Raw genomic sequence first — 21,761 nt, forward strand, 5'->3', positions numbered from 1 at the left:
AAGTGTCACTTTTGTGACTGTAAACGTCATAAATAATCATTGGGTAGTGTTTTAATATATAGACTATCATATGTGTATGCATAACGTGATTTTGGAATTGTAGCTGCTGTTCCCTCTGCAACAAAGTTGATAAGGGGAAAACGGGTAGCTTTTGCTATATTGTTCTGGGAACGACAACACTGCAAAATCGTGCTGTGCTCGATATATTGTACCTGTAAAAATACAACTTGTGCTAGAGTAACCTGAACTAATGTCATTTAAAAAATTTCAAAGCTCTGCTTTTTGTACATCCTAAGTAAACAACTTTCTAATGGATCTATTCAGTGGGTTTTATTTTACACGAAACAAGCACACTCATTAGGTAAATGACTCGAGTTGATTTTTCTAGAGTGCACATTTAAGATTTCCCAATAAAACAGTGATTGACAAAATAACCATTACAAGATTACTTAAAAGCACCTCATGTAATTTGAAATGCATTTAATGTATAAAGAAGATAAAGCAATCGTAGAAATTCTTCAAGCAATGAACGACTTGTGATGTCATAGCAGTTTCGCTTCATCTTCTCTGCTGTGCTTCCTTATTAATTCCTCCTTCTCCCGGTCAAAGTCTGCAACTGCTGTGCTCACCACCTGATCAATGTTCACAGTCTCTCCAGGGCTGAAGGAACAGCCTTGGAGTGCATCTTTTCGAAGGTCGTCCAGGACCCTGGCCTTCAGCTGATTCAGATCTGCAGCTAGAATCCTCATGCTGCCTGGAGCCACTTTATACTCTGTGAATTACAAGATAATGTGTGATTTAGCATTTAGACGGACATTATTAGAGTCCTGTGAAAACTCTTTACATTTTATTTTGAAGGACAAGGACAGTGAAAAAGGATGATTATCAACGTACTTTATAGATCAAAATGAAAATTGCCCCCAAAAATATTATAAAGCACTGAGTAATAAACAATTTGCATCTAGTTATAAAATCAGGAAGACGACAGATTGATGAATGGGTATTAGTTAAAAAAGATGACCTTTACGCAATACCTTCTTCCACCATTATGAAAATGCATCCTTTTGAACTATTAAAATCAAATCTCAGAGGGTGCTTCTCCAGCCCTGAACAACACCAATTTTGCTGCTTTTCACTCCAACTCCTTAATTAGGTTTGAATGACAGATTGTTGGAATACTGTTGTGGGTCTGACATCGCTTCCCAGATACGTTATCTGTGAAAGAAATGTTTGGTTGTTTCCAAATAGTACTGAGTAACAATTTATCTCGGGTTATGGAGCTTTAAACAAATCAGGGAAAGATATTATTCAAATATTATTCAAAATCTTTAAGATTACTTAGTTGTCTAATCTACTGTTTTAGCGATATATTTACACAACTGTATTGAACATATTTATACTTCCAGGAGCACATTAACTACATGTAATTGTCAGGTGATGTCAAACCCACACCAGCACTCATTTCAATCAATATTAACCGAATGGAACAGTGTTAAGTGAATCTGGAGCTAGCAATTGCAGTCTTTCCAAAGCAATAACCCATTTAATAATCGACTACATTTGACAAACTCCACAATGACATCTTGTGGCAAATGGGAGTCATCACAGACAAACACGCAACTAAAGCCTTGCGTATTTTGAGGTTATATGTTTCCCCCACTTTTCCTCTCTGTTCTCTTGCAATCTGTTACACACTCAAGGCACATGATGCAGTAGCTGTGTGAGGCAGAGCCAAGCACAAGGACTGACTATCTATTTTGCTTGTCGAAGTTCTGCACATTGCTTCATAACCCTTCTGCTTTGAAACCCCAGAAGTGAACTCAGATATTTTGGCCTATCCTCCCCATCACTAGTTGGAATCGAAGGCAGCACACAAAGCATGTCCCCAGGAACAGAGCTAGGAATGGCAAGGTGTCAAAATGTCTTAGACCGTGACCATGAGGAAGACCGTGTGACCCTTGACCTCATTCCCATTTACATCAGCATACACAAGACAACTGGCTGACAGGAAATGGCCCACTGACCCAGAGCATGACTGACCTCTGGCCTTCTGCATAGCCTGGGACACAAGGCGGCGACAGGCCTGGTCAGCCTGGTGGACGATGCTGGAGGCACAGCGCTGGCGGTCAGCTTCCTTCAGCATGGAGGACAGCAGCACGTTTTCATGTACATCTTACCACAAGCACAATATGACGTGTATGACTCAATCTGAAACAAAGTTTCACTTTGGACTTGAAATTTAACAAGGCACAACTGCCTGTAAAGTACTACTAGACTGTACTTTATGACAAGTACGGACTGCATTCATCATTTTTTGCATAGCAAATCTAAGCTAAAATATTTCATGCCTTTTGTTCTGTGTTGTCCTGGACTGGGCTCAATGGGTTGTCCAGTGCAGCAGCAAATAATGTCATCACCATCTCTCTGAGGGTTTAAACAGAGAGTCAGTACACAGAATTAACACTGGTTATATGATAACTGTATACGCAAGTCAAATAAATGTACCAGAGATAAAAAATATGCGGCAGTTTGTTCGAGTGAATACATTTAGGGCTGGAGGCAATTAGCTTATCTTTGTCTGAAAGGGACCTACATATTCTCCTGTGAAAATTCATCTGTGCTGGCCAGCGTGAGACTGTTTTGCTCCCATGGGTTTTTGTCAGGGTTCGGAGGTTGGATCCGCGTCGCCATTTCCGCGATGACGTCATCGGGCAGTGGGCAACTCCTCCCCTGGTTTCTGGTAACGCAGGAGTTCACAGGGCACTGCAGGTAGAGCTGGCAGAATCCCACGGAGACTGCGACGAAGAACGACCAGGATGAAACAATTAAAAACCTGTCAGGTGTTCCTTTGGAAAAACAATCATCTTCCAGACTGCCATTTCTTTTTCATTCTTTGACAATCAGTAAATTAGCCTACGTCTTCAAGAACCTTTCAGTGAGTTTTTAGAAATGGATTACAGTATTGCTATACTGTAACGGACTGAGTACACATACACTTTCTGGCCAGCTGGTACACTTCGTATCTCATGCTCCGATAGTAAAAGTTGTCGTCAAGGAGAACGATGAACGGCCTGGTGTGACCGTGTAATAAATGAGGGCGCGAAGTCGCTGTCACAGACACCCGTTGGTCCTGCACAATGCGTGCAAAACGCGCCCAGGTATCCCATTTTCCTCCGCTGGAGCCGGTCGCACGCACTGGTATATGGCCACTCCGCAGAAACTCGTCCAGACACTGCAGCACTTCTTGTCTGTATAACTTCCAGCTGGACTGCTGAAGAAAGGGGAGCGCGGTAAACATAAACCAAGTCGGTTCTGTAATATAAACACTAGCTGTGATAACAAAGCACTCATTGAGAATTGCATCATTACATTAGATTACATTCATTTAGCAGACCTCTTATCCAGAGCGACTTCTAGCACAAAAAAACAGAAGCATCTGAAGCGTCAGTCAATTACTCAAAGGCAAGATGATTAGTGGGCAGCAAGTTAATAATTAAACAGATAGGTTTAATTCCCAATGAGTAAAATAACGCCTCGTCTACTGTAGCTTTGAGTAATATTTGTTTAAAGACATTTTTTGATTTAGCTATTACCGTGTCCGCGATTGCGTCATTCTCCTCTTTCCTCAACTCGTAAGCCTCCTCGGGAATGATTTCGTCGTAAGACAAAATAAAACTCCTCCAGCCCCTGTTTTGAAAGTGGCCGGGGAGAGCTTGCGCTAACGTCGACTTCCCTGCAGCTGGAAGACCGCACAGAACACACAAACATATCCTTACACGCTCTGCAGGAATAGCCTCAGAGACTGCATCCAACAACTCACTGCACATTTTAGCACTGGTTACAACTTTTCGTCACCATTAATTACAATGTGTACCAAACTGGAATCTGTTATGTGATGATCACCCAATGGTGCCATAGCAAAACTTTGCTCCAAGAGTATTCCATAGACTCCCTACTTCCGGGTCCTGATGACAACGGAAACAACGGGCAAATATGATTGGGCAAGAACATGACCAACCGAAGGAGGAGCTGTTTTAAAGTCACAGCGCATTATTTTGTTCAAAGTCAACGGATGCAGCAGATCTGACAAAAACCCAAGTGCATACTATAAAAATACCCTGCAGAGTTGAAACCACATCTGTTGTAGTATATTACTTTTCACAGACACTCAAATGTACACATCTATGTGTTGAATTAGAAATGTAGTAAATATGTGTTTAAATTGGAAATAAGCCTTACAAGTACTCAATCCTCTCTTCTTGAACAGGCCATGCAGTTTAAACAGGTCCTTTTCGCAGAATCCATTAATCCGCTAAACACCGATGATAAGTATTGCAGGTTCAATGAATCAAACCAATTTAAACCTTTTGATGGTATGTTTTCCTCATAATCAGTATTTATTAATAAATCTTATATACAGTTACAAATGGTTTAACACAGCTTTTTTCAAACATTGATAAAATATTTTGTTTTGTATTTTGAAAAAATAGCATAAAATGGAAATGAAATTTATCAATTTGCAAAAATCAAACAATAACAGAAAATGGCAATGATCCCCTTTCCATCCCCAGCTGTCATAAATGTAGCATATATCCATGTGATTTTTCCTTCAACATACTGTTAAACTTTTTATATTTGAAGAAAAAAACAGATGTGTCTTATCATTTTTATCCAGTTCAGTTCCATTACCAATTAATCATTTCCAAACCAAATAATTCACAATGAGATATAAAAAAATATTGTTGAACTGAGTGGTGTCCTTTAACTTTCCAATGAACAACACAAAAAAAGAGATTCCTGAAAAAATACACCTTTACATTCCATACAAGATCAGAACAAGTGTGCAAAGTTGCTGCTCTTCATGTACAGTGAGTGAGAAAAGTTTAAATAAAAAGGCCTGTGTTGGAGTCTGGATGTCAATGAAACGAGGCTGTCTCATTGGTGCACAAGGTCAGTGTTAAGGAGTGGGGACAGACAGGGCTTGCTTGGCAGGAATGGGTTTGGGAACACCTGGTCCTTGCTGGGGTGCAGGCTTATAGGTTTCGGGTATGTCATCTTGCATGTTGCCATAGTTTATTTCTTCATAGCTGATAGAAAAATTACAAAGCAAGAAAATCATTAGTACAACCAAAAAGCATATCATGCTCCATGAAATGTCAAATGCTGTATTAAAGAATTAGAATAACTGAAAGTGTTGGTTTTCTTGCGACAGTACAGAACACCATGTACAGATCTGGCAGGAGATAAACACCGGACAGCAAGAAAAAATTGACAGTGAACTTGTTTAACTCAAGTCTGTAGTCTCAGTGATATTCCTATATCATTTACTGCACATTCCAAACATTCTATGTAATATTTCAAACATTCAGTACAGATTGTCGATATGTGTATTTACATACAGTGTATATATATCTCATTTTTAAATGACCTGCTGACTGAAACACTTCAAAGATACAAATCTCCTGTACATTAGTCAAATAGAAAATGGTTACACCCCTGTCTTTTATGAGGAAAGTTATAGAATCCTTTTATATTCTAGATTAAAATGTTGGCAGTTCAGGCAGGTGAGAAAGTACAGAAAATCTGGTGATACTCCTAATGTGTTGATAGTGCCCTCCACAAATGCTGATTGGTTTCCTGTTTTTCCATCAGATTCATCAGCTATGACATTAACACAGGCCTTACAGTGTGCAAACAGTCAGTCTGTGGTTTGCCACCACCTTCAAAGCATGCTCTATGCGAAGCCGTCTCTGTGTTAGGAGACTGGAATACGTACCTTGGGGGAAGCCCGGAGGTGACCCCTGGGTATGAAGGAGGAGGCTGGAAACAATTCAAAACATTAACAGTTAACACAATCTGAGAGAGCATCATGCTTTTGATACAACAACAGAAAGCTACATATAATCCTCAACAGTAATTCATTCAGAGGTCCTCAGACGTTTAGACTTTATAGGGCACGCTTACCATTGTGGAATTATGCTAACAATTTAAAACATAAAAGGTTTGGAATTATGAAATTGCCAATATCATCTTTTTCATTTTATTTCAGTACAGACCTGCTCTTGTAAATAGCAGCCTGCCTATCCCTTGTGCTGGAGGGTTGTGCTCACCTCACTCAGCTAGCACTTCAGATCACTTCATTCAACCAGCTCAATGCATAATTTCCTTTAGCAATACACTGCAAATGTGTGCTGCTTATAACAGCGGTGATGGGTTAAAAAGAGATGAGAAATCGTCTGAAATGAACGTGACTAGGACCCAGGATGAGTAGCCCTGATTTGTGAACAGGTTACCTGAGGCGTCCTGGAACGGTTCTGAGCTTGGGACTGTGGTACAGCACTTCTCTGGGTGGCACCATTTGCTTGAGTGCTGGTTGCGTTGCGCGACCTGCAGTTGTAGCATTACATTTAGAGATGACTGTGCACATGCATGTTTGCATTTCATTACATTACATTATTGTTATTTAGCAGGCAGTCTTATCCAGACTGACTTACATAGGTTACAATTTTTATACCGTTGGACATTTACTGAGTCAACTGTGGGTTAAGTACCTTCCCCAAGGGTACAGCAGCAGTGCCCCAGTGAGGAATCAAAACAGCAACCTTTCGGTTACAAGCCCTGCTCCTTACCACTATGCTACGCTGCCACCCCAAAGTATTGCACAAACTATTTTTGTAAAACCACAATATCCAAGGTGAGGTACACATTACATCCATATCACTATGTTTTACATGCTATAGGTTCTATGGTGCTTTGCATTCTACAGTCTTTCCTCTCTATGGGGACGGCCACAGCACTGGGCCAGTCTCTCCCCAAAGGATGAGGAGGAATTAGCGTACCTGGAGCGACAGGTCTTCAAGAAGTTATTCACCCAGTCTCGCCTGAACATGTAGAGCAGGACAACAGCGACAAGGATGAGGATGGGCACAACCAAGAGGAAGAAGATCAGCAGGCCATCCCTGAGGGAGTGGTCTGAGGGGGGAAATCCATGTCAGTGCAGGTCAGGGAGAGTGGGAACTGGGTGGCATAGTAGCAATGTGTTAAACCTGAACGACAAACCGTTCACAGTGGACAAACCGTTCATCATGGCCATACAGAGAGTGGACTTGTATCTTCCATTGGCAGACATTAAAGAAAAAGCCATTTTTCCAAACAAAACAGGGGAGACATTTATAGAGGATAGGGACAAGACGGACAGCGGTACCTATCTGGGCGGGGCCGCTGTCCACACTGCCGCCTCTTCCCGCCCTGTCACAGTTGGGCGGGCCCCAACCATTGTCACAGTGACAGTGGCCCTGGTCATTGCACACCTGTGAAAACACGCATGGCAGAGGACTTTAAGTGCTCCCCTCTAAACACTTAGCCTGACGCAACTGCATGATCTGCCCCATCCAATAAATCTCACCCCGTTGCCGTTACAGGTCTCCTGCGCGTTACAGTTCAAGTTCTGTTCCAGCGCGGAGGCATTGATGCACTGGAAGTCAACGCAAGTCTGGAAAAAAAGGCAATGAAAATGTTATCAGACAGTTTGCCTCACACCGCTTTATGTAACATTTATTTGACATAAATTATATATGTTTGACCTCATAGTGGTATAAAATAATGGAGTAACAGGCTGTAAAACAAAGCATTACTGATCGGTCATTTCATGGGTAAAAAAATCAAATATACAAACTGAATGTGCTGGAATTAAGACACTGCTATGGAAAAGCATTTGTTTACAGATGCGTTTCTCAAACCAGAAGAGGGAAATGAGACGGAGAGTAGGCCTTGTTGTGAGCACATTTGAAAACCCCTGATTAGCAGACACTTTCATCCACAGTGACTTACATAATCTACAATTTACAAGTCTACAATACCGGGCGGCAGTGTAGCATAGTGGTTAAGGAGCAGGACTCGTGACCAAAAGGTTGCTAGGGCACTGCTGTTGTACACTTGGGCAAGGTACTTAACCCACAATTGCCTCAGTAAATATCCAGCTGTATGAATGGACAACATTGTAAAAAGCTGTAACCGATGTAAGTCGCTCTGGATAAGTGCGTCTGCTAAATGCCAATAATATAATACAATTTGATAAGTTTTCCACTTACACAGCTGGGTATTTATTGAGGCATGTTCAGGTTAAGTAGCTTGTCAACAGGTACAACAGCAGTGCCTCCCTGGGACATGAACTGGCAGCCTATGGGTTACAAGCACTTTTCCTTCCCCTGACAGTCACACTAGGACCATGCTAGGAAAGAGGAGCTTAAAGGCCTGTGGGAGCAGGTTTCCCCCTTATTAAGTCACCTGACAAAACCCAGCCCCCCAGCCTTACCTTCCCCGTAGCGCAGCCACTCCCTGTGTTGACATAGGCAGGGTCCAGGACGTCTGTGCCCAAGTCAAAGTCTGCATTCACACACCGTACCCCTCCGATGTCCTGGACGGTGATTACGGCGCCTTTCGGTGGATAGTTGGCATCCACGTCAGTGCACTGAACCTTTCCGCACAAGGAGTTACTGCGGTGACAGGACAACAATGTAGACAGATTACTTACAATCACTTAACACCTTGTAGTGCTCCAACAAGAGTCCCCCAGGCTCTGTGCTTGACCCCCTTTTGTTCTCACTGTACATGACATCATTTGTATCCATTATTTGTTCATATGGTTTCCTATAGCACTGTTATGCCAAAGGCGCTAAGCTGCTTCTGTCTTCTCCCCCACCTGACATCAGGTCTTGCCACAAATCTCGGCTTCCCCGGTTGACTTCTCATCATGGCTGTCTAATCATCACCTGAGGCTCAGCCTGGTTAAGACTGAGCTTCACCACATCCCATTTAAGTCCTCTCCCTTCCAGGGCCTCACCATCACCCAGGTAAACATTACAGTGTTAGCCTTGCAGACTGCCATGAGCCTTGGCATGACATTCTGCAGCAAATTGACTTGTAGACCATATAATAGTGGTCTGTAGGGCCTGCAGATTTCTCCTAACCAACATCTGGAATCTGTCCCTTTCTCACCACCTACTCAACCCAGCTCCTGGTCCAAGGCCCTGGTCCTCTCCCGCCAGGACTATGGCAACTCCCTCTCTGATTGCCTCCCTTAAGTATAATCATACTCCTGCAACTAGTCCAGACCCCTCGGCTGCTCAGCTGGTCCACTGCTGCTCACCTGGCCCACAGTCTCCCCTAATTCTCCCATGTCTCACCCCTCCCTCCATTGTCTGCCAGTAATGGCATGTATCCATTTCAATACCGCTGTTAGCCTACCAGGCAGTGAGGGAAACAGTTGCCCCTGCTCTGAGGTGCTTTCAGCTGAGTGAATGTCCACAAGCATTTGCTGTTTGTTTCAAATTTATGTTTCTATGAGGTGGCCGTTTGCTGACGATGTTTGGAGATCAGATGGGTGCAAGGTTTCCTGTGACATGCTTGTTCTTAGAATCTCAGTAGGATCAATTTTCCAGAACTGCTTTGAAAGCAATGCTGCATGTGTAAACTGTTCCACCACTTAAACAAACCTGGTCACAGCCTTGGAAGAGCATTGTTGCTGTAGCTTTGTGTGAGTACTGTTTGTACTGGAACTCTGCCAGTAACATCCGATGCATGAATAGGTCCAAACATTTGTAAAATGGTACAAAAGTAAAGAAAGTGCTAGAGGCATATGTAAAGATAAAAAAATCACAGTAGTTGCATTACCTCTGTACTGTTGCAGGTGTGCTTTGATACAGCCAATGTGGCTGTATAATTACACCCAGGTATAACTGGCTATATGCCCTTCCTTTCAACATCATCTAATACCTGGTGAGTGATCTAGCACAAAATGGCTACTAGGCCAGGTGGGTGTTACACATTGGTGATGGCTGAGGTGAATTAATCCCCCTTTACTGAAAGTGAGGAGACTGAAGAGAGCCCCACGTAAATGCAATCTATTGTAATCATTACTATGGGTCGTACACTAACGCGCACTGCGACATGTGGTTACATGCTGACACAGAGACAGTACCTATTTTGAGTATATGAAGAAGTGTTCTTAAACTGTCAGCACTTGCCTTACCGTGGCTTGCTCTCAAGTTAAAATTCAAGTTCAAGTTTTTTTTCCCATTTGTATATATAAAATACGTACATAGTAATAATTTTTGTGAGAGTGCTCTCACAAACATATGCACATGCAGTGCAATATCCATATACAGTGAAATGCCACCACCTGTCACTGTCACCTCTCCCTAGCGTCCATCTTGCAAACATACAGTCCCTGGATGGTAAACTGGATGAGCTTTTCAGCTGCATAAGTACACAGCATGATATGATGGATTGTTGTACTCACTGCTTGACTGAGACCTGGCTGGATGTCAATGTGTAATGATCATTAAGAGGCTGGCTCCTCCAGGAATGAGATCTGAATGCCTGTTCTCATCGTACAGCTAAATTCAGACACTGTTACCAGTTGAGTTAAAGCTAATTTACCCCTAGCTCTATCTGCAACAATGTTAGCTAATAAAGTCTCAGGGAGTGATGTCACCACTGAAACCGCTCTGCTACCTGCTCCCGTACAGGCTTTACGCAGGACTCACACAAGCCACTAATTTCAGCTTCGCTACAAATGCAACACTGCTCTAAAACCTGTTGGATTCAGGGTATATAGGATGGAGAGACTGACAAATATCACAGGGATAACAAAGGGAGGGGGTGTCTGCCTTTTAGCGAAGACTTCCTGGTGTTCCGACATGGAGGTAATGTCAACTTTTTGTTTTCCTGATTTAGAATATAAAACAACACATCTTTGCCACTGACACTGAAAACAGGTATACCCCAGCATTGTGTGTTAGGCCCACTACTGTATTCACTGTTTACCTATGAATGCTCACCTGTTCATGACTGTGTTGCCAAGCGTGACAGCAACCAAGATAGCAACCACACCGATGATGATGATACCACCATCCTAGGGCTCACCTTCACCAACATGAGACAATCTACAGGCATTAAGGTCAACAATGTGGTGAGAGGAAAACAACCTTAAGCTGAATGCTAAGAAAACAAAGGAGATCATACCGGACTTAAGGAGGCATGGGGCAGACCACACTGCTATTAACATCAAAGCACCTACATCAAATGCCTCTACTTTCTGAGAATGCTAAGGAGGTATGGGCTCTGGCCCACCACTGCCCAATAGACACTGTACTCACTGGATCCATTACTGTGTGGTATGGTAGCACAACTGTGCAGGACTGTGAAAGACTGAACAGGATAGGGAGCATTTTTGGCACTTAACTCACTCCCCATGGGGACAGATCCAGCACAAAGGCCCACAGGATCATTGGAGATCCCAGCCATCCCAGTGCACTGTTCTCCATGCTACCATCAGACCAGGGGTATTGCAGTATTAACTCCTCTACCAGCACGTTCAATAACAGCCTCCACCTTTGAATAATCTTGTTTCAAACCAAGCCAAGTTTGACTGGCTCCTGTTCAATACCATGAATCAAGAAAATACTTAGCACCCTGCACTTTAATGTAACTTTTTTCTCTTTTTCTCGTGACTGTTTTCTCTTTGAATTGTATGTGGGTGAGTGCTCTCCCAGAAATAATTCCTATGTATGTATTTTTACACTACAAATGGAAATAAACTTGGACTTGAGTTTGATAAGTATTCAATTAATTGAATCACCTTAAAAGCATATCCAGTGAATTTCTAGTGAGAGACCAACACTAAGAGTACTTACGCCAGTGTGCATTTGACATAGTTCGACCCTTGGACTCCACAGTTCCCAAACCTGTCCCCTCTTGAATTGATATCCCTGAAGCAAATATCATCTGCTTTCTTCGCACCTGTGAGGAAATGCAGAACAAAAGCCATACAGATCCTTAGGAGGTGAAGGAGTGAGATCAAGTCCACATGCATGAATCATTGTACATTTATATCTCTAAAAAATAAAGGCTAAAATAAAGATTAAAAAAAGAAATGGTGGTTCCGGTGTTCTCCTTGGGGGACAAACCTCTCCCGAAAAGCTGCTGGCACTGGAAGTCGTACGTCTGGCAGCGGCCCTCGTAGCAGTAAGCAGTGTTGCTGGCACATGGTTTCCCGTCCATGATGTAGAAGTCGCCAGGGCAGAAGCCGGACTGCCCGTTGCAGTATTCCGGCAGGTCGCAGACGTTGACAGACCCCCTGCACGGCGTTCCTGCGACCTTGATCTGGAACACAGAAACACAGCCTCAGTTCAATGTGGAAATGCTGAGGTCCTGCCACAGTGAGAGATTCAGTGAGCGGGTGTGCTGCCAGTGAGACCGGGGTTGTGTCCGCTGAGTAGTGACCAAGCAGCACTGTGGTGTCGAAGCCTGGGCCCTTCTTTAACAACTTTACAAGCAGCAAGGGTACTGCCAAAGCAAGTCCACGGAGATTCCTAGCACAAATATTAAGTCCACAGTCCACAGATAGTAAGCTACCAAAGCATAATTAAGTCTTGTTCTATCCTATCCCATGTGTGGTAGCTAGAACCACGTAATCACTTCAAGTTTCATTTCCTCATGGAAACATACGCTCATTCAACTGGACGTTGCTCTGGACAAGAGCGTCCGCTAATTGAAAGCAATGTGATGTAAACAAAGGAGCTGCCTTTTGACGTGGCCCCAGTTCGTTTCCCTCGACGTCAGAGGGCGTTGAGGTTGAAGCGCCACTCTGCTACGCACCTTGCAGTCCTTGCAGCAGGCCCCCTGTGCACAGGAAGAGCCTGGCGTGAACTTGCAGGTGGCCGCGTCACAGCACTTGTCCTTGCACTCCTGCAACACACAAGAAGCACATTGGTCGTTTGTGCCTCCACTTTGACATTACTGGAGGACAGAGGGTGGCTTTGGAATGCAGAGCAGGGCCCGGGTGGAGGCCGCATCGCAGTACCTCTGGCTTGCCGCAGTCACACTGCTCTCCCTCCTCCAGCACGCCGTTGCCACACTCCGCCACAGTGACAACGTCCGAGGGGGACGGCTGGTTCTTCAGGCAGATACCGCCTCCTCTGAGGACCAGCGTTTCGAAGTCGTCACCGCTGCAGGTGCTGAAGAGTGTCGACCCGCTGAGGGTGTACGAAACATACCTCATGACATGTACACTTGGATGTACAACACCCAACGCTCCCCAAAGAATGCTAAGGGAATATAGTTCCTGAGGAAGAATCTGTTTTGGGCTCACCTGGCAGAAGCAGACATGATACAACTCCCTCCATCACACGTACAGCGGTTGTCATCATGGTTCATGCCCAGGTTGTGGCCCATTTCATGTGCAACCACAGTGGAAAAGTACTGTAGAGTGTCGCCATTAAACTGTGAAAGGGAGTGCACAATAGATGATACATTTCTGTGCAGCAAACCCAGCATGTACTTAACCAGAGTGTGAACTTAACTGGAGTGAATGAACTCATTAGGATAATGGGACAAAGACCTCTCCATTCCAGGAATGTCAAAGTCTATTCCTGTCAAGCTGGTGTGCCTACTTATGTGTACGAATGCAGCCTCCATGGTTAATTCCTTACCTTGTCCATTCAGGCTTTTTAGTAGTTACGGATTAAATTATACATTACTATTGAAGGTTGCTTGATATTTATTAGTAATTATTAATTGTACCCACAAAGCAAGGGCTGTTGGTTAGAATAAAGACAAGCATGCACACTGTCTCCGCAGTGCACCCATTAATAGAACTCTGACAGTGGAATACATAGGTTAACAAGCACAAACGTCACAGAAAGAATTGACTGCACTAGGCGATTATCTGATTATCCAGCTGTCCTGTTGCACACAATACAATAAAACGAAAGATGTAGTAATTGGGCTGAAAATGAAAGACAATACATGCGTTTAATTATAAAACCTGTCACCAGGGGATCACTTGATTTCAGTGTGCATCCTTTCACAAGCCTTCAATGAACAATTCGATTTTTCAAATATATTGGCAGCAGTGATATTTTGTTTATGGGGAGGAGACTGACATGATGGAATGCTTTTTGGACGTCATGGAGACGTTATGAGACACAATAGTATCTGAGGAATGTAAAAAAGGATGACACAGGTGAAGATGGCTACGTCTTGTCACCTGAACTCCCCAAGGCTTTTAACTCTTGCCTATGCTATTCATCATTATTGTCCTTTCTCTTGTTTGTGAGGCATAGCACTGCTGCCATCTGGAGAAGAGCCCTTCCTGAATAATACATATACAGTATCAGTTGGCTGACAAAAACATGGTCTGCTAAGAACAGCTGCACACACAAGCACCGCCTTAAGATGGGAGAGTCATAAAAAACATGCCTACCACGTTGATTCCTCCGCCACTAGCCACAGAACACACCGTGCCCACAAAAGCCATTCCCAGAATTCCTCCTGGATAAGCAGATGACCGCCCCCTTGAAGAAACCACAAGAAATGTTACTAAAGCACAAGCTATACACACCAGTCAGTATTACATGTAAACACTCAGCTTTGTTATAAATATGAAAATATTATTTCCACCATTCTCAATTTTTGGCCAAGAAAAATACTGAAAGGGCGATAATTCTTTCGCTTGTGTAAATGTATACCCAGTATAATACTGTAAAGTGGATATGGTAAGACATATTGTTACACTTGATTCTCATGAATCTTCTTTCCAACACACAGAAGAAATTCCTTCAGCTGCATCCTAAAGCTGTAATGCCATAAATTGAATGTTTCTGGCTGGCTTAGACTTGGACATGCCCAATCTAAACCACTGTAGGTATCTGAAAAAAATGTAAGTATTGTTTCATTAACAACAGCATGTATTATCTATGTGGCTTATAAAAAAAAAATAAAATAAAAAATATAGATATATTATATTATATATATAATTATATATAAAGATAAATATAGATCAAATCTTTATGTGCATTAAGGTTAGAGTACTGTTCCTGTCCCAAAATATTTGGTTATGCAAGGAACAAAATTCAGAGGCCTGTACATTCCCCCAAAAATAATGTGACAGAGCCGCTATGTTTGGGGGTCCATCGCGTCGTTTTTCACTCACACGATGAGCTGCCCCACGTCATGCCTGATACGGGGAATCAGGTCCTTCTTCCGCCACTTGACAAAGTTCCCCAGCACATCGCCTGCCGAGCCATCCACGTTGAAGGGGTTCTCCGTCTGAAAGATCTCCAGCCCCACAAGGATGACGTGGATGTTCAGCTGTTTGTAGTACTGAGGGCAGAACAAAGGATTGAGGAATTAAGAATAAGGAACACTGAAACCTCACATCCCCAACTGTCCTGACAAAAAAGCACTGCTCAAAACGACTCTTCGCAAAAGAGGGAGAAGTAATGGTTAAAGTGGTGATGGTAGTCATATTTAATTTTTTTTTCTGTACAACTGTACACCTTTTCTATACACTACCACCTAAAGCAATTTCTTATGTCCTAAACTTTCCGTTAAAAAAATTCAAATTTAATGGTTTCATGCACTTGTGTCTCCACCAGCTAGCTTGTACCTTGTCTGGCCAGCTATTGAAACTTAGTCATGCAGCACCTCTAATATTGTTGACTCCTTGTATGGCTTTTGCTTGTGTTATACTCTGCCTCACTTGGAAGTCACTTCGGATAAAAGCATCTGCCAAATGAATAAATGTAAATGTAAATATGAATGTAATTTTCAATAATAATTAGTAATTTAGAATAAGCAAGCCAGTATATCAAAGCGGATTAAAATTCAATGACATAAAAATTTTCTGCTGACCCATTTTACCTCTTCAATCAACACACCTCTCAAGTGAAAATGTGGTGAGACAGCATAGCAATGTTTCTCTGTACTGCTACACTAGAACTACACAAAAAATGCTAATTCAATCATCCATAAGAGGTCAGCACTCTGAATTGGGTTGTGTGTTGAAATGGGGTAGCAGGGCGGTCTCACCCCGTTCAGTAGATTGGCCAGGTCCACCATCTCCTCCCGCACTGCTGTGACGTTGCCCTTCTTGTAATCAAACTGCGAACACAGACAGTGACTGCAGTAAGCTTCAGAAACAGGTAATGCTGTGTGTCAGTAAAAAAGAATGCAGTTCGCAAACATAAAGACATACAAATACAAAATCTCACCCTCTGCTTGTCCACGACCAGCACCAACTCGACATATCTGGTCTGCGGTAAATTGCGTTTCTTCTGTTAATGCAAAAATGAGAGACAAGTAACAGGTGGAGAAATTAATCATTGAATGAGGAGTTTGCAACATGTGAATTTTGCATTGCTGCATGGCTCCCTTTCTCTTTCATTTTAGCTGTTAACATTGCTTTGTACCCGGAAAAGCTTGGTCATCGAAAGGGCGGGGTCATGGGAGGTATGATGATTGGAGCGAGAGATCTCATTGGTCACTCCACACACAAAGGGCTCATACTGGCTGTCCTTAAGTTGAAACAAGAGGTGCTCATTGATTGTAGACCGTGCAGCTGGTTCAAGTCCATAAGTCTGATTCCCAATAATAATGACACCCCTGTAATAAAACAGTGACAAACATGGAATAAAGGTTGGCCCAATTTCCAAGTCTGCATGTATAGCATGTACTTGGGGCTGAAAACTGATTTTAAAGTCCAAGGCAAAAGTCATCAAGTTTTTAAACTATTTTTTTACATATTTAACTGGTTAGCTAGTGAGCTAAATGCATATCTTGCTAGCAAAGTACTTTTTCAGCCATCCATAGCAATAGAGGGTGTGCCCACATTGTATGTTTACATTTACATTTATTCATTTGGCAGACGCTTTTATCCAAAGCGACTTACATAGGTTACAGTTTTTTACAATGTTATCCATTTATACAGCTGGATATTTACTGAGGCAACTGTGGGTTAAGTACCTTGCCCAAGTGTACAACAGCAGTGCCCTAGCAACCTTTCGGTTACGAGTCCTGCTCCTTAACCACTAAGCTACACTATGCTACTGTTTGACCAAATAACAGCTAACTCATCTGACCAATCATTGCTAGTCCAGAGAAATATATGATGATATACATTAGATTTAAAGATGCCATTGTGTGCAAGTGTTCCAAAGTTCCTCATTCTAGATTTTGGCACCCTCAAGCAAATACTCCAGCGCCATTGAAGGGATGTGTTTGGAGGAAGTGGGCAAAAAAACATCAGCTTGAATGGATACATTTTCTGTTGAGTTGGATACATGTTCTGTTGTGCTGGTGGTCGCTCTGCATAAGAGTGTTTGCTAAATAAATGTAATGCAATGTAATGTAATGTAAAAATGCCATCTAGGATACAGCTCATGGCCCTTATAACATCATACATCCAGCCAAGTGTTGAAATTGGGATTTGTTTTCCCCACAGGAAAATACTAGGCTCCGTTAAAAAGGAACCGAACTGAGTAGGGGACTAACCTGAGGCCTGAGCAGGTGCTGAGAGCCACCAGGGAGTCTTCACGCCCTTCCACGTGTCCATGATAGTGACAATGCCCCTGGAAAGAAGGAGTGACCATTAAGAAAATCCACACATACACCGGCCTCTGGCAAACCAGTCAAACACACACAGCATGCCAACATCACTGCACACATTATGTGGTTATGTTCAACCTGAAAATTATGTTCAGTGAGACCACAACAGGATTAAATGATATGCCCAAAAACAGCTACAAAGTAGACATAAAATGAGTGTGTCCAGTACTGGAAAATTGTAACCTATTCTGACTGAGGATGTGAGGCAAAATGCTTATAAATACCTGCCATGTATGTTTCTCTCTGTAGCCGTTGAAATATTTAAATCAGAATTAAAACTGAGTCGAAGCCTGAGGAATGGTTTGGATTTAGGAGGAATCCATAATACAAGTATGCAAATGAGAAAGCTCACACCTACACTGTTCACTACAACATTCCAAGATGTTTATCTTCACCTTCTTTAAAGGACTCAAAAATTGTATAAAGAGGTATAACGACACACCTACCATTTCTTACAATTTTAGACAATCTCTTTTGATTAGATTATTTAACATTCCAGCTGCCTCATATAAACATTTTATGCTTATCTCTCCCAAGGCAGATCCTCCACTTCACTCAGAATGTATAATTTCCATGTCATTTATGCATAACATTTTCATATTCATTTTCCTTCTAGAGTATTCTCTGTCAAAAAAATGTGGTCTGTATCACCATCTGACATACTGTGTGTGACAAATATTTCAGTAAAAACATATTAACAACAGCTAAAATAATAAATTATAATAGATAAAATAAGAAACATAATAATGTTGCCATCATAAAATGGCAATGCAGCTTTAACATTCGGAATAGGTGGCTTGCATGTCTTTCATTCTGTAACAACTGCAGCAAATTGAGCTTTGGATAGGCATAACGTAAACTGGAGGAATCAAATGGTTACTTTTTCATTGACAAACAAATCATTATAGGTTCAATATTTTCCTCAAATATTATTTGAATATAAATTGGAAAGACATAACTCTAGTCTACCACAAGGGAATGCCCCTCAGTCAGTATACCCCACACAGGACATTGAAATACAACACATGCACATACAACAGACCGACAAACCCACATAACAGGTCGAAAGATCATGTCTATGTGAAATGATAAGGTTTGACTATGATGGAGACAAAGAAAATAACATCCAATTCACTAGCAAATAAGCACAACAAACAAAAACCCTTAAAAATTAAAATATCCAAAGTCAAATCACCCATTTATTTACAGACAGCCTTAAGCCTTATCTGATTATAAAAGCACTCCAATTAATACCCATAAAGCTGCAACTTCCCTAATATGAAACAACAGCTTTGCCAAAACGAACTCATGAAGTGAAAACTTGCTAATCTTGTCCTTAATCTTTGTTCCTGAATGAATTTCTTAATAATCAAAGCAGTATTGTAGCCTTTTAATAGCTCCTTCCTCAGTGATTAAAACATGTGTAATTAAATGATAAAATAAAATATAAAATAGCTGTACATCCTAATAAAGATATGCATTTCATAAATAAATACATTTATCATTGTCATAAGTATCAACAAGCAGGTATGTAAACATGGGTAGCATTATCACATTAACAATATCTCTAAGGATATTGTGTACTTACTGGCACTTTAGGATATGAGGTCACCAGATTACCATTGGCATCATGAGAATACTGCACAAAGGTCTTTGCTAAAAAGTCTCTGATTTGCAAAAACAAAAAGGGACAAATGTATAAGCGGACACTATTATTCCATCCATAAACCACATATATATAAAGTGTAAAAGTAAAAGATAGTCTGTATTACAAACAGGACACTAATTCAAACAAAAAATGAGATTTAAATAATTCAGCGAGAAAGCCCACCTGTTTTTCCTCAGATGAAGAAAGTGATCTTTGTCCTCGATGCTTAGGGAATATGTGAGTCTCTCATATTTCAACTCCTGGAATGGACCATAATCACAGTTAAAAATGTATCTTACCATTACCAAGCCAGACCCACTACTCTGAAAATAGCAAAGTACCAAAATCAATTAGATTCAACTTCATCAGACAGAACTGAACTTACTTCATTTGATGCTCCACTGTGGTTGGCATCTCTTCTCCATCGTTCATGGACTAGCTGTGGAATGACTACTTTGTAGCTGGAGAGTTTTAATGCCTGAGAATGACCTGGAAAAAGAGTGAACTGGTTTAATGGAATTCTTCCATAAATATGGCTGCATGCCCAAGAGGAAACTTAATATTAATTTTATTATAAAAAAAAAATATTGATGCTAATGACACCAAATGACAACAAATTAACGTTATATTGGCTTGCATAGGCTTTATTGGGCGCATCGTATCAAACTGATTGGTAACTGAAAACTGAAGATAATGGGCATCTCTCTTTGTTCCTGATTTTCAGCATATCCATGCCATCTCCATATAATGACTCAGAATAAGAAAGGCCTTCTTCTTCAGACATAATACATCCATTATTAGAGTCACATGGTGAGGTTCATTTCCGGGTAAGTAGCACAACCTTACGGGCACAATACAGGTCTCTCAACACCTAACATTCCAAAGTCAGCTCATCCAACATCGATACACCTGTAAAGATGACAGCATACACCAACTGCCAACAAATCCCCCTTTATCAATATCTTATGGATTCATAACTGAAAACACACAAAAACGAAGATAACTTTAATCTACCATTCGTTTTAAAAACGCAAACTAAGATTGAATTTAGAAGGCATATCGGAGCCGTAAAATCAATTTCTAGACAGCATAAATACTGAGTACTGATAAATACTGATAATGTTATTTAGCGTTCAGTTGCAGACTGTAATAATTTCGTATGCTTATTACATTAAATTACATTACATTACATTAATGCTTAAATGTCATAAGCGCGAACACGGGTAAATCTAAAATAATACTAAACTCCTTAAAATCGTGAAAGGGATCCACGGACGCACAACTCTTCCATATAGAACGATTTTCTATATGACGACGGCAGCTCCTCTGCCATTGTCCCAGACGGCCAATATCATGCAAACAAACTTAACTCCACGCATTGATCACACAACTGTTTTCTGTGTCTTAAGTTTTAACAAACGAAGAGACGAAACGAAAGCAACAGGTGATGTCGTCGTAGCTCAAGTACTTTATCGGAAAGCTGAGTTGATTATCGGTCACCTGTTGCTAGCTACATGTATATCGAGTATCTGATATGCTACGTTTGTCTTACCTCGGCTTTTGACTCCTATTAAAAAACAAAGAAAACAATGGAATATTAAAAGAAATCGTAGTAGCATAATTGGTAATCCAGGCTATCTATATATCCATTGAAGTGCACCTATGTGTTGTGTGTGTGATGGTAGGAAGGCAGATGGGGAGGGGTTTGAGTTACACCAGGGAGTGTGCACAGGTAATTCAACAGGTGGGGCGGGTAGAATGGCAAAAAATGGAAGCATAGCAAAGTCTTAATGGAAACTTACAACAGGAACCGGTTCAACAAGAATCTACATTCCCCAAAATACACAATCTCAACTATGTGTCTGTATCAAAAATGTAATTAGCCTATGTATGCCGACACCATTAGATGCGGAGTCTGCATAGCCTAGCCTAGTGTGTCTTTCGTGATTCAAAATAATGTCGTTTTTTCACCAAACAAAATATTGAACGTAGTATTATACGCATATTTGTTCGTAGTTAGACCGACAACTGCCTGTCAGATGAGCACATTATATTAACAGTACCTGGTTACAACAGTAGGCATCAACTGTGTTCTGTTTTCAAGATCTGTTTAAGACCTACGGTAGTCGGTCCGATAATGGGGGTCTAGCTGTTATTAACTTATTGACGCTTTACTCTCTCACTAACCAGATGTAGATCATCTGCAGGGAGTCAGTTGTGTTATGCAAGTGTTACTGTGATCAAATGCTAAAATGACAGATTTACACGTGAACATATAAAACCAGCTCTTTCATAGTTAAAGGACAAGGTTTTCATCTGTTAATAAATGATCTATCGGTGTACTGTATTTTTTCACATTGACGCGAAGATTTCGTCAGGGTCAACTCATTCTTTTCAGGCTTAATTTGTGGCATTTGACTTCGGCGGTGATGTTGGAGGTGTTGTTAAAAACTTGTGTGTGCCAGTAAATAAGTCAGCTGATGATTGTTATCGCCCTAAATATCTGTCAGTTATGCATGGCTTGCGCAGATTCAATGAATAGCCTGTGAACACGAACCAGTATAGCGTTGCGGAACTTTGATGCCCTTTAACACACTACGACTGAACGCAGAATAAGAATGGGTAAATTAGGAATTTTATTCTAAACCAACTGTAACAGATGTAT

At 41.5% G+C, this 21,761-nt stretch overlaps 2 protein-coding genes across 2 annotated transcripts; both read right to left on the bottom strand.

Moving 5' to 3' along the window:
• Positions 1 to 542: 542 nt before the first annotated feature.
• LOC118791475 (L-seryl-tRNA(Sec) kinase-like) lies at positions 543 to 3,924 on the bottom strand. The gene is made up of 6 exons (XM_036548885.1): positions 3,594 to 3,924; positions 2,995 to 3,271; positions 2,594 to 2,795; positions 2,349 to 2,424; positions 2,041 to 2,134; positions 543 to 772 (listed from the first exon to the last, which is right to left on the bottom strand). The coding sequence occupies exons 1-6, from the start codon at positions 3,825 to 3,827 to the stop codon at positions 543 to 545; spliced, it is 1,113 nt and encodes a 370-aa protein (XP_036404778.1). The 5' UTR covers positions 3,828 to 3,924.
• A 636-nt stretch (positions 3,925 to 4,560) lies between these two features.
• On the bottom strand, positions 4,561 to 20,781 carry zgc:174164 (uncharacterized protein LOC570656 homolog). Its single transcript, XM_036536944.1, has 22 exons — positions 20,649 to 20,781; positions 19,482 to 19,585; positions 19,280 to 19,356; positions 19,037 to 19,115; positions 17,335 to 17,411; positions 16,254 to 16,446; positions 16,056 to 16,118; positions 15,874 to 15,945; positions 14,996 to 15,165; positions 14,267 to 14,357; positions 13,154 to 13,284; positions 12,866 to 13,037; positions 12,661 to 12,750; positions 11,970 to 12,165; positions 11,697 to 11,802; positions 8,315 to 8,495; positions 7,406 to 7,492; positions 7,205 to 7,310; positions 6,840 to 6,972; positions 6,294 to 6,387; positions 5,777 to 5,820; positions 4,561 to 5,087 (listed from the first exon to the last, which is right to left on the bottom strand). Exons 1-22 carry the CDS (start codon positions 20,713 to 20,715, stop codon positions 4,958 to 4,960), a joined length of 2,463 nt encoding a protein of 820 aa, XP_036392837.1. The 5' UTR covers positions 20,716 to 20,781; the 3' UTR covers positions 4,561 to 4,957.
• Between the last annotated feature and the right edge of the window lie 980 nt (positions 20,782 to 21,761).

The sequence above is a fragment of the Megalops cyprinoides genome, chromosome 1 (genome assembly GCF_013368585.1).
Source record: "Megalops cyprinoides isolate fMegCyp1 chromosome 1, fMegCyp1.pri, whole genome shotgun sequence".
Lineage (NCBI taxonomy): Eukaryota > Metazoa > Chordata > Actinopteri > Elopiformes > Megalopidae > Megalops > Megalops cyprinoides.